Source organism: Apostichopus japonicus, chromosome 9, assembly GCF_037975245.1.
Source record: "Apostichopus japonicus isolate 1M-3 chromosome 9, ASM3797524v1, whole genome shotgun sequence".
NCBI lineage: Eukaryota > Metazoa > Echinodermata > Holothuroidea > Aspidochirotida > Stichopodidae > Apostichopus > Apostichopus japonicus.
The window spans coordinates 3,197,557-3,210,766 of record NC_092569.1 but is presented as its reverse complement, the minus strand read 5'-3'; the positions used below and the strand labels follow the sequence as shown (position 1 = coordinate 3,210,766).

At 38.5% G+C, this 13,210-nt stretch overlaps 1 protein-coding gene across 1 annotated transcript in view; it reads left to right on the top strand.

The window, feature by feature from the left end:
• LOC139973495 (laminin subunit alpha-2-like) overlaps positions 1-13,210 on the top strand; it is a 149,907-nt gene that overhangs the window by 65,805 nt on the left and 70,892 nt on the right. Inside the window, exons 11-24 of the mRNA XM_071980226.1 lie at positions 870-1,037; positions 3,295-3,396; positions 4,284-4,525; positions 5,573-5,684; positions 6,323-6,436; positions 6,774-6,901; positions 7,512-7,601; positions 7,833-8,050; positions 8,721-8,827; positions 9,312-9,495; positions 10,130-10,260; positions 10,472-10,536; positions 10,940-11,102; positions 11,978-12,118. Of these exons, the coding sequence (XP_071836327.1) occupies positions 870-1,037; positions 3,295-3,396; positions 4,284-4,525; positions 5,573-5,684; positions 6,323-6,436; positions 6,774-6,901; positions 7,512-7,601; positions 7,833-8,050; positions 8,721-8,827; positions 9,312-9,495; positions 10,130-10,260; positions 10,472-10,536; positions 10,940-11,102; positions 11,978-12,118 (1,965 nt within the window). The remainder of the gene's footprint in view (positions 1-869; positions 1,038-3,294; positions 3,397-4,283; positions 4,526-5,572; positions 5,685-6,322; positions 6,437-6,773; positions 6,902-7,511; positions 7,602-7,832; positions 8,051-8,720; positions 8,828-9,311; positions 9,496-10,129; positions 10,261-10,471; positions 10,537-10,939; positions 11,103-11,977; positions 12,119-13,210) is intronic.

Genomic DNA, 13,210 nt, shown 5'->3' with positions numbered 1-13,210 from the left:
CTAGGGACTATCGATGCTGCCGGTGATTCTCGATACTGCCGGTGACTCTCGATACTGCCGGTGATTCTCGATAATGCCGGTGATTCTCGATACTGCTGGTGACTCTCGATACGGCCGGTGATTCTCGATACTGCCGGTGACTCTCGATACTGCTGGTGAATCTTGATACTGCCGGTGACTCTCGATACTGCTGGTGAATCTTGATACTGCCGGTGACTCTTGATACTGCTGGTGAATCTTGATACTGCCGGTGACTCTTGATACTGCCGGTGACTCTTGATACTGCCGGTGACTCTTGATACTGCCGGTGACTCTTGATACTGCTGGTGAATCTTGATGCTGCCGGTGACTCTTGATACTGCCGGTGACTCTTGATACTGCCGGTGACTCTTGATACTGCTGGTGAATCTTGATGCTGCCGGTGACTCTTGATACTGCTGGTGAATCTTGATACTGCCGGTGACTCTTGATACTGCCGGTGACTCTTGATACTGCCGGTGACTCTTGATGCTGCCGGTGACTTGTTACTGCCAGTGACTCTTGATACTGCTAGTGGCTCTTGATACTACCGGTGACTCTTTATCGCTGGTAATACATCTCATAGCAACGTCTGTAGAGTTTTAAGTTTGTCAATTTTCACTGAACTAGATAGGACCAATATGACAGCGCCCTCTAATAACTTTGCTCATGGTTTGGGCTGACCCATTTCAATTTTTTTTTGGCTCATCTCACCGATGGAACAAAATATGAAGATGGGAATTGGACCAGTATCTGGTCATTGTAAGATATCTTTTCAAGTCCGAAACTTGGGTGTACCTACAACAAAATCTAACACATCATCTTTTGTGGATATGATACTTCTTTTGCAGATCAGGAAGATGGATAATTGGTTTCTGACAAGGCTGGATATGATGGGATATGCATATCCCAGGAGGATATCCACTTATGCAATTCTAGCAGATCATGAAACCATATCCCAGGAACTAGCATCTCAAGAGTATTATTTTATGGCCCCGAAGGAGTACGTCGATAATAAGGTATGTAGTAACATACATGTTACCTGAACGACCACTATATTAAATTTTACAAATCAGGGGGAGTTTAAAGTTACATTTTAGATTTTGAAGAGAAAAAAAATCCTCACATGGGGTTTGTTTCTATGGCAATGTCAGTGGTTAATTTTTTTGCTCAGTCTGCTTGGGGCATAGGTCAGGAATATCTACAATTATGAAACAAGTTTTTAAAGTTGAAAGTTAATCCTGCACATTGTCGGATTTAACCGCAAGAATTGTACTATTAAAGAGGTGTATAATAACTTGGCAGTGTCTCAAAAAATACATTTTGCATTTTAGTGATATAATTTGTGCGCAAAAAAGAAAAGAAAGAAGAGACGTTAAGACAAGACATAATAGTATATGTTACCATATTTGTTAATTTGTTATCAAAGCATGTAAAAACATGAGTTGATTGTTTTTTTTATTTTTTCCTCTTCGTTTGGAAGTAAAATTAAAACTGGTGCTCCTTAGATTACATCTGATAGAAATAATGCAGAATCACACATCATTGGAAGTAAAGGCTAGTCCAAACTCTGCCGTCCTTACTTTAAATTGGAGTGTCATTCCAAAATGTCTGTCTTTCATGTAATATTGACCTTTCTTTGTTATGAACTTCACGGTTGGTCCTCAGCAGCTATTTGAGACGTTAACACGGAAGGGCAATGCCCCTTGTGATAATTCTCAAATGGTCCATTTTGCTTTTAACTCGGTCGTAACTGTGAAAGATGATCAATGAGGGATATTATCCAGATTTTCATCTTCACAGACCTTATGCTTTTTTCCGCTGTAGAATAGAACTCTCTAACCCCAATGATAGTCGAGAAATCAAGAACAGATAATTGCAGATCACATGTTCTTTCCTTGGAAAATGACAAAAATCATTTAGTTTTGTGCTATTTTTTAGCTCATACCAGCATGCTGGTGTGAGCTATTGTTACAGTGCAGCGTCCATCACTCTATCACTCTATCCGTCAACAATTGGTAAAACCGCTCCCACTCGCACAGTGTTTGAAGGAATTTCATGAAACTTGGACACTAGGACCATTGGGTATAGGGCCATCAGAGATGGTCTGAAATTTGGGGTCAAAGGTCACCTGTGGGCCGTAATGGGCCATTTTGTGGAAATACGCAAAATGCTTCTTCTCCTACAGATTCCATGGTACAATGTTGAGGGTTTGTCACGATAGTACTATGGTAGTTCTACCTTCAGGGTGTTCATGAATTTGAGATCAAAGATCAACTAGGGGTCTTTTGTGGCCCGGGCCGCGGCCCTATATTTTCAAATTGCTCCTGTTCGTACAGTGTATGGCCAGTTATAATGAAACTTGGTCACAATGTTCCTCGGGAGGAGAGTTACGAGGGGTGTTTGGAAAATTGAGGTCAAATGTCATTTAGGGGGTCATCGGGGGTCATTCTTTGTAATATTTTCAAATATCTCAATCTCCTCAAGATTTTGATGGATCATATTCAAAGTTGAACTGATGATTGTTATATTGTGTATGAATAAGGTGATGCCTAATAATTTTTGGTCAAAAGTTAATTAATTACAATTAATCCCCATTGTTTAAAAAAATCTGAGCCTTCACCTTTTGCCAAAGCTCCTTTAATTTGTCTCCCAGTCTCTGCAGTGTTTGTTTACATTTGTGGTTAAGCTCTGCAGAGGCTGTTAGTGGAATTAAAGCAGGACTGGGAGTTGTTATTAACTGTTGAACTGTAAGCATGAGAGCCCTATAGCCAATCAGCACTTGCCGATTCTTAGAAGTCTTTGAGCTTGAGGTATGTAGGCAGCCAGCCAAAATTTTGGCAAGGAGTGCTTCAGGTCTGCTCTGGTAGAGGGGAGAAAGTTTAATAGGGTAGGTCAGTGGTATTGTTTGAGAGAGTGGGTAAAATAGGATTTAAAGGGGGAAAATAGGAATTATAGCCAGTGGTGTGGCCAGGGTTCTGCTAACGGAGGGGGGGGGGGGGTTATCCCTCATGGGCCCAAAATTTGTGGAATCTGAAAAATGGCCTGAAATGTGGTGGGCCATAAAGTTTTGTGGGCCCTACATTTTTGAGCTCGAAAAGGTATGAGCTTCTGCACCATTGGTGCTCTAGTTAAAAGGATGCTTATTCCTTTTTTTGATGGTAACAATGTTTGACAAAGTGCCTGTTGATTATCAGGTTAGCGATGATAGAACCAATGTGATATTTTTTGTTTGTATTTCTCTCATATTTTGATATCGTTTTTTTTTTTCTGTAGCTAACATCTTACGGAGGTATCTTCCAGTTCACACTGTCATGGAGAACAAATTATGACATTCCGGCATCAAACATAACAAGAAAAGTAGTTCTGATACTAGAGGTGAATATCAACATTTTATGTCTTTTTGATTTGAATTTTTGAATTTTTTTTTTTTTATTTTTTTTCCATAGCAATATAATAATATTAATATTTGATTTTTATATAGCGCTTTACACCAATGATAGGTCTCAAAGCGCTTTACAGACGTTATATTACCCCTGGTCATAGATAACCTGTCCCAGAGACAATCCCTCTAGTAGGCAGCAGTTATTTACTGCCCCCAATGACAAGATACCTCACAGGTACCCATTTAACTCCTGGGTGGAGAGGGGCAAGTGAGATAAAACATCTTGCCCAAGGACACAATGTAATGAACTAGGCATGAATCGAACCAGCAATCCTTGGATCACGAGTCCGACGCCTTAGCCAATTGGCCACCACGCTCTCTATGTACAGTGTAAACATATTATTGAATAAGTTAAATAAACAACAAGAAAGTGTTATCATTGTAGATGTCACATTAGGCAGTATGAGAGAAGAATTGGCTGGCTGGGTAAGTTAGGGGAGAAGATTACATTGTGAAATGTTTAATTTAAAATAATGGAGTGTTTTTCTATACATTTATAGCTACTGCTTGCATAAAATATACTTGTACAGCAGAAGTACCAACTGGCCGACATTTAGGAAACAGTTCCAACTTGCACACTGTGTTCGGTGTCTAATTAGGCAGCCTGAGGTTTTTGAAAATTAGGGCCATGATTTTCATCACAGAAAATATAAAAAAATAAAAAAATATTGATTCCTCTTGACAACATAAGGGTTTGCAAATTTGCAAGCTTGAGAATGCTACTAAAACTAACTGGACATCTATTTATTCATAGCTCAAAATGTTTTTTACCCTCCCTTTTAATTCCAGTAAATATCTCATGCAATTATTAACCTTACAGGGACATAACACTCGCATAGCCAGGTGGTTTTCTCGTAACCCAGTCAAGCGAGAAGATACCATCACTCTTTTCATGACAGAGGATAGTTGGCATCATATACCAAGGAGTGTTAACCCCTTAGAGGGTACCCCGGGTCCTCCGAACGGGACACCAGTAGACCAGGCAGAGTTCATGAATGTCATAAGGGGTGTAAGAAGATTTCTGATTGGTGCCCTGCAATATCCACCTCAGATATCTGTCTTGTAAGTTTTTATGATACTTTCTAAGCTTCATTACACCATACATGGTCTCGTTTTAGATTATTTTTATACGTGTTATCTCTTCAAAAACAGATTCTCTCTGATTAAGAATTAACAATTATTTTGGAACACACTCTTGGTTTTCTATATTTGACATTCAGCTTCAAGAATCATGCTGAGAGGCAAACAAAACAATGACAGAGTGAAACAGGAACATGTTCTAAGCTCCTTTAACTGTTTAAAGCAGGAGTCCATGTTTCATTCAACTTCACAGATCAGGCTAATGAACAAACACAATGATGTGGATGTCAAACAGGAACTGTTCAAAGCTCCTTTAACTGTTTAAAGCAGGAGTCAATGTTTCATTCAACTTCACAGATCAGGCTAATGAATATACACAATGATGTTGATATCAAACAGGATCATGTTCTAAGCTCCTTTAACTGTTTAAAGCAGGAGTCAAGGTTTCAGTCATCTTCACAAATCAGGCTAATGAATATACACAATAATGTCAATATCAAACAGGAACATGTTCTAAGCTCCTTTAACTGTTTAAAGCAGGAGTCAAGGTTTCATTCAACTTCACAGATCAGGTTTATGAACATACACATTAAAGTCAATATCAAATAGGAACTGTTCTAAGCTCCTTTAACTGTTTAAAGCAGGAGTCAAAATTTCAGTCATCTTCACAAATCAGGCTAATGAACATACACAATAATGTTGATAACAAAGAGGAACTGTTCTAAGTGCCTTTAACTGTTTAAAGCAGGAGTCAGGGTTTCATTCAACTTCACAGATCAGGTTTATAAACATATACAGGTGCCTTCAAAGAAGGGCAAATTCAATACCACTGAATATTTATCTAGCTCCACAAACTTGTACCTATGGCATCAGTGTTTGCTAGATAACATTTTACAGGTAGTGCAGACAAACAGCCAGGTCGTTGGAAAATGGGGGACACAAAACCCTGAATCATTCTTAAAGTTGTAATTTAATTCTTTCACCATTTCCTCAAAGCCCTTAGACTGATTTTTTGTTTGTCACTATCAGACTGAAAGATGTCAAGATGGAGGTGGTAGTGGAGGACAGCCGATCTCCGGAGTTATTGAAGACTGTAGAGGAATGCTCTTGTCCTTCCACTTATGAAGGATTATCATGTGAAGTGAGTCAACAAATCAGACTTATTAAAAATGACATTTTTCTGTTACTGTTACATGTCATGTTAGCCTCTGAAGAAGATCCTGCTAGGATTGAAACGTCAGGCCAACTTACTTTTACACATTATTTAAAATGACAACAATTTTTTGTTAATTAAAAGTGAGTCATGAACAGGACAAGCTTAAATGAGAATTGTCACAAAAAACTAAGTGTTGGATAGCTCAGTTGTTAGAGTACAGGAAGTCACACTGCTTTGAAGCCTGTTCGAGTCAGTAATTTCTTTCCTGTTTCAAACCAATGTAAATTTAGTGTTTTTTTATATTGGTTGAGTGGTAGGTAGTATAAGGAGAAAAGGGGAAAGTGCAGAATGGGTGGGGGGGGGGGGTTGGGTGGGTATTGTAAGAGGAGGATTTCCGGGGAACTTTCTTTGAAGTCTTAAAATCATATCTCATATTTTGGTCAATTGTGGCAGGAAGAAGATTGTTAAGGTTCTTTGAACTGATAAAACAAATGTTAAGTTGAGTTTAATGTTACTTTCCTGTCATTTTTCCTATATTTGATGTTCCTTTCCTGTGATTTACCCTATTTTTCTTGTTACTCTCCTGTGATTTACCCCAAATCTCTACTGTTCTCTTTATTCAGAGCTGTAAAGATGGTTTCAGACGGTCAGGGGGTATCATCTATGGAGGTGATTGTGAAGTCTGCAGTTGCCATGGCCACTCCAGTACCTGTGATGATTACACTGGTGAATGTGTGGTAAAGACATTCTCTCCGTTTCCCTCCTTTTTTTGAAGCCGAGATGGGTTAGGTGTTCGGTGACCTTCATAGGAGAGATGTCATTGATGTAATTTAAAGACCTAAATATATATTTTTTGTGGAGGGGGAGACAGGGGGGGGGGTGGGAGGGCATGGAGGATTTGAACTTATGAAAGGGGAGGGAGAGAGGAACATGAGATGTCTGTATTGCAGATAGTATTCTGGGAATACCTAGTGCAGTGTTTATTCTGGGATTATACAGTGGTGCGATCATTCTGGGATAATCCACTTAATATTCTCAGCAAGTTGTCTAACCGAAATAACTTTGTCTTTCCAGAATTGTCAGCATGATACACATGGTCCCCACTGTGAGTTTTGTGCATCTGGTCACTATGGTAATGCTACAAATGGTTCTCCCGCCGACTGTCTGCGGTGTGCTTGCCCGCTTGTAGAGCGGCCTAACAAGTAAGTTTGAAGATATCTTTTCCTCACACTTTGATGAATTGGCAAAGATACCCCATTGACTTACCAAATCAAATTTATCTTTCAATTTTATGGAAAGGACAAATGTTATTAAGTAAACCCCTTTTCATTCAAAGTGATTTATAATCAGATGGTAATTAGCATGATTACTTAATGACAAACAAACTTCAGTTTAAAGGTTTTATATGTAAATGAAGTAAGGCTTAGGTACAACTACTATTAAATTAATATAGGTATAGGTTAAATGTAATGAATGCTTTGAAAATAAACACATTTTCTCATGATGTTGAAGATCTGTATGTGTCAATATCTTCTTTCTAATTTTTCTGTTGGCATGGTAACTACAATGGAACAGACAACTGTAAACTGTTCAACACTCAGAAGTCTGTCTTATGTAATTTTTTTCTTTGTAATTCATGGTAAAACTTTGATTTCTTACAACTTAAATACCTGTTATGTATAAATTATGTTACATCATATGTGGGTCTTATCTTTGGATTGAATGGAAGGGTGACATTGATAAGACTAAATTTTTGTTCCTTTCTATTAAATAGTTTTGTCTAGTTATGATTATTTTCTTTCCTGTGTTCAGCTTCAGTCCGACATGTGTCGCCGATGAAGGGAGTGGTGGTTACATATGCGATCGATGTCCGATGGGTTACCAAGGTGACAGATGTGAAAGGTAAGGTGACGTCAAAATGAAACTTGATTTAGAAGGACTTTGCCATTGGTCTTACTGGACAGTTCAAGTAATATCATGAAAGCTTCTTTACAAATCACCTTTCTTGCCAGAATAGACTGTTTCAGCTTATCCAAGCAACTTGTCATATGTTTGTGGATTTTCAGGCAAACAACATGATTTCCTTGGCTTAGGACATTTTGATGTTGCTCTTCTATATTTACTCCTTTTCAGATGTGAAGATGGCTACTTCGGCAATCCCCTCGTCCTTGGAGATTACTGCAAGCCGTGTTTCGTTAACTGCAATGGAAATATTGATCCTGCTATCCCAGGGAACTGTGATGCAGTAACTGGGCAGTGTTTACAATGTGTCAACCATACCGCTGGATTTTACTGTGAGAATTGCGAGGATGGTTACTATGGTGATGCTGTGAATGACACTTCGTGCCAAGGTGAAAATTTCATTATTTAATGTAGAGGCCGGTTTTGTTTTAACAGGATAACGTTGTCCATATTGGACATTCTTGAGCAAAACATAAATAGGTAGTTGATCAAATAGACTTGTGTTCAAAAAGGTAGTAAGAGTTAGCCTAGGTGTGCATATATTTTCAGACCATATGTTATAGTATGTATGTATGTATGTATTTTAGATCCTCCTGCAAGCAGGAACTTGCAAAGAAGCCATCATTGGCTTATCAAAGCCGCAAGCTGACTGAAGTCAGTTTCTTAGATTCATATTTAACATCCATGATTATGAATTGTCAATTTTCAACAACTCTGTAACTGGACGACATACATTAATCTTGGAGTGACTCGAACTGGGGACCTTATGATTGGAAGGCACTGGCATTAACCATTGAGCTAACACTCTGTGTGTTTGTACTAAAGGAAATACTTGATATAAATTAAACCAGTAACTTCTATGAAAGACGAGATCTGCTGTGAGTGGTACTACGGTCATTAAAACTTTACTTTATTAATTGCAACCAGATGTCCAACTGTTTGGAATCTTGTTCAAGAACCAAACGAAAGCATATTGCTAGATTTCTTAGTTCCAGTTAAATTTTATGATGTTACTTTTTGGCGAGTTTGAAGCATTCCAATTTCTTTCATCTCTCGCAGCCTGCAATTGTGACGTTGATGGATCAGACTCTGCTATTTGCGATCGCAGGACAGGAGCTTGCCCTTGTCGAGAGAATGTGGTTGGCAAGACTTGTGACAGATGTGATGTAAGATAGAGTTCTGCTTTTTATCTCTACAGTTCAGTCTGGTTCAAAACAAGGGTACGGTCGGTAGATATCTGTGTTTGACACCAACTTGCATTTTTGCAGTACCTCGGGCCACGTTGGGAGAGTAAGGGGGAAGGGAAATAGGCAGGGGTAGGGGATTGTGGTTGTGGAAAATCGCCCCAAAGGTTCAATTACAATGTAAGGTTAACGAAACCCCTAAATTTACAAACAGCACATTGCAAGTTTTCCAATTCTCATTCAGGGGACTACCCTCCTGCAATACTAACCTTTTCCTCACCCCAGTTTCTCTGAGCAACTATCTAAGCAACCGCTTTCTTCTATATTCTATATACGCTCAAAAACATGCTTTTGCAAGTGAGTGGATAATCAAAAACATTTCAGAAAGTGAAATTCCTAATAAACAAAAACCTTCTTAAATTTTGGAATCAGTTTTCTTATCATTTTGTTCTACCCTAATTTTCAGAGTGGCTTCTGGAATGTTGAATCTGGTAATGGTTGCCAGTCATGTGACTGTAACCCTACTGGTTCAGCCGATGAAATCTGTGATGTCATCACGGGACATTGTCACTGTAAGGAAGGTATCTCAGGGTCGAAATGTGATCAGTGCGAAATCGGATACTGGAATTTCTCTGCAGCTGGTTGTCAAGGTAACTAGCAATTTTTATCTTCTTCTGATTTCATAGGTCTAGTGCAAGTTGCTAGGTGCGACGCGAAGCATAGAACTGGAATATGCAAATTTTGTTTTATTTCTCACATGTGTATATGATATTCACAAGGTTATTTTGATTTCATGATGAGTAGATACATTCCTAAGTGTAATTTCAACTGGGGTAGACAAAGTTTTGTTTTGGCCTGCAAGATCTATTTCTTACCCATCCCTGCTCTAAGGAGCATTGATATCTACGATTGATGTTTCGGTCATATGACTCAAGAGGGGAGAGGAAGGGAGGGGGAACTCTTTGAGGGAAGGGGGGGGGGTCAAACTTCATTAATACAGGATAAGCAATGGGTCACTTCGTGTTTGTCCTTTATCAAGTCTTTGTGATCATTGTAGAGTATAATTTGATAATATTATCGAATTGGTTTTGAGGGTTGAATTTAACAGCTGCTTGTTGTTGGTGATACATTTAACTTGATTCAAAGGATATGTGTTTTAATGCAGGGTTCATGTCTTCATCAAATTTCAGACAAAATGATACGAAATAAGCTTGATTATTAACTGAGCCTAATACTTTTATATCCCATTTTGATTTGTTTAATCCGTGTGTGTTTCTTTTGAAGCCTGTGAGTGTGACAGAGGTCTTTGTGACCCTAGTACAGGACAATGTGTCTGCCCTCCAAACACCATTGGACCTGCTTGTAAGGATTGCCCCTCAAACACATGGACATCTAACCCCTTGCAGGGGTGTATGGTAAGCGGAAACTCTTTACATGGGTGATGGGGAGGGTAAAGTGTTGCTAGGTTTGTCTTTTTTAAGGTTTGTTAAGGTTAATGGAGCATTCTTAACTTCTATTTTTTAATTTCAATTTTCTTGGGGAACCTACGGAAATTATTTACAAAATATTTACTTTCTTTAAGCTTACTTATTTTGATCACACATAAATCTATATCTCATCATACAGCCTTGTAATTGCAGTGCAGTCGGATCAGTTAAGTCACAGTGCAACAAAGAGACTGGACAATGCAGGTAATTATTAATTGTTTCTGTTAACGAACTGTAGTGTAATAATTATTTTTGGTCTAGTAAATAGAGAAAAGTAAAATAATAGGATTTTTAACCTCAGTTTGGCATACAGCCGAACTGGTCAAGACACTAGCGATTGCAACTATGAAATATAGAATTGGTTTGGTGGGTGAGGGGGGGGGCGGGTCATGTTTTGTGGATCGAGGGTTTTAGTTCTGGCTGGAAAATGGTATGATGATTATCATAGATCAGCAATCCACAGGTTGTCCTGTTTAATTTAGACTTCAATACGGTGATAATTTCTTACCAGGTAAAGATACTATGTATAACAAAATTAGCTTAATTTCTTTGTCTGAGAAACTTTTGGCACTAAGAGAGGGAAGTGCTTGTTTTTCCTTTTTTCCAGATGTCGTAAGCCTTATGTTGGACAGTTGTGTGATCAGTGCCCCAGTGGCTATGTAGGATTTCCAGATTGCCAAACTTGCAAATGCAGCGGCCTCGGAACAGATCCATCCACCTGTAGGGGTAAGAGATGCAAGTGTTCAACTGAAGGACAGTGTTTCTGTAAGGTATGTGCTACCTGGTTATTGTTTTACTACCACCATTGTTTATTATAAATTCTTCATTGTCATTTGCATACTCTCTCAATGTGATAGCAGGTCCATGGCTATTGTTTTACTACCATCATTGTTTATGATAAATTCTTCATTGTCATTTGCATACTCTCTCACTGTGATAGATTTCCTCGCTATTGTTTTACTACCACCATTGTTTTTTATTTTATAAATTCCTCGTTGTTATTGGCATACTCTCCCACTGTGATAGCAGTTTCCTGGCTATTGTTTTACTACCACCATTGTTTTTTTTAATAAATTCCTCATCATCATTGGTGTAGTCTCTCACTGTGATAGCAGTTTCCCTGGCTATTGTTTTGCTACCACCATTGTCTTTTGTAAATTCCTCATTGTCACTGGCATACTCTCTCACTGTTCAGGAATTTTCCTCTTTTTTTTGCTTCAATTGTCATATCAAATTTCCTGCAGGTGATATATCCTTTGTTTCACCTCTATGATTATTACCATATCAAGGTTTTCGGGGGTATCTCATGTGTTTTTGTCTTCATTGTTTACCTATTTTGTTGTATTTTCTTTATTTTAACTTATTTTCATTTTTAAGGTTCTTTCTTTTCCTTGTCGTATTCTCACTCTCCTGCAGGAACCTTAATTTTTAACCGTCGTTGCCATGACTCTTCCTGCTTCTAGTTTTCTTTGTTTTACCTCTGTTGTTATTTTCCGGCACTTTGCGCATTTGTTTTGCTACAACTCTGCCCCTGGAACAAAGATATAAAATTGAACGGCAGGGTTCTTCTCCGCGTATCAGATTGAAAATCATTACCGCAATAAACGAAAAGTTTACACCAAATTTCTTTGTCTTTTTCTGACAGCAAAATGTCCGTGGTTCGAGATGCAATAAATGTAAATCCGGATTCTTTGGACTCGAGAGTAAATTGTTGCTGGGATGTACGAGCTGTTTTTGTTTCGGAGTAACCAGTGATTGTGACCGAGCTAATTATGTATATACAAAGGTATGAGACATGTCCACCTCTCTGCTCATTACATCGTTTAATCATCGTCATCATTAACAAACTGCACGGATAGATATTCATGTCGGTTATTAGGTTAGAAGTTAAGGCAAGGAGCAAAGTTAAAAAGGATCAAATCAACTCACCCTTTGAACTGTCCACAGGTTGTAAAAGACATTTTACAAACTAAACAGGCAACATTTTCGTTACAACTAAAGTTTTGTCCTAAGTCAACATTTTCTCATTGGAAGAAGCTCTATCAGTTGATTTTTTTTTTTAATTCCAGTTTTTGGTTCCTTGCTTTAGCAAAAGGAACCTATGCAGTCAGGTTGGCGTATGTGTGTGTGTATGTATGTATGTGTGTATGTATGTATGTATGTGTGTGTGTGCGTCTGTGACACTTGCTTGGGTACGCTCTATCTCAATAAGGGAATGTTGGATTGAGGCCAAACTTGGACTATAGATCCGCCATATGAAGAAGGTGTGCCCTATTGTTTTTGGTGCCCACAAAGGTCACCAAAGGTCATTTATGGTCCAAAAACCGAAAATATTAAAACTGCAATAACTTCCAGTGCCAATGTGCGACAAGATTGATATTTTGGGACAAGTTGTGAACTGGTTAGGGGAGCATTTTCAAACTTAACGGTCATGTGCTCCGAGGTCACCAAAGGTCAATTAATGATAAAAAACTAGTATTTATGCAATAACTTGAGAACGAAATGTCTGTTAGGGTTGGGAGTTGCCTCAATGTAATCCAATTGTCGACCCGCATCTGGGTGACCCTTGACCTCAATTTGACCTCTGGTGACCTTTTTGTGTTTTGGGGATTTTTACAGTTTCGATGCTATTTTCAGATGTCAAAGGTAACTTCTGATCATAAATGTCAATAGGTTGACCCCGTGTGACCTTTATGTGCGAAGTGATATGGGGTCAAAGTTTTTCGGTCGGAGTTAGGATGGTTGTACAGACTTTTCGTTTTGTTTTTTGGAATCGGGAGATTAAACTACATCTGAAACCAAGGTCAAAAGGTCAAAGGTCACATTAGAAAAAATGTGCTTATTTTGGGAGGAAACGAGCAAAAAAGAAAATGTTTGG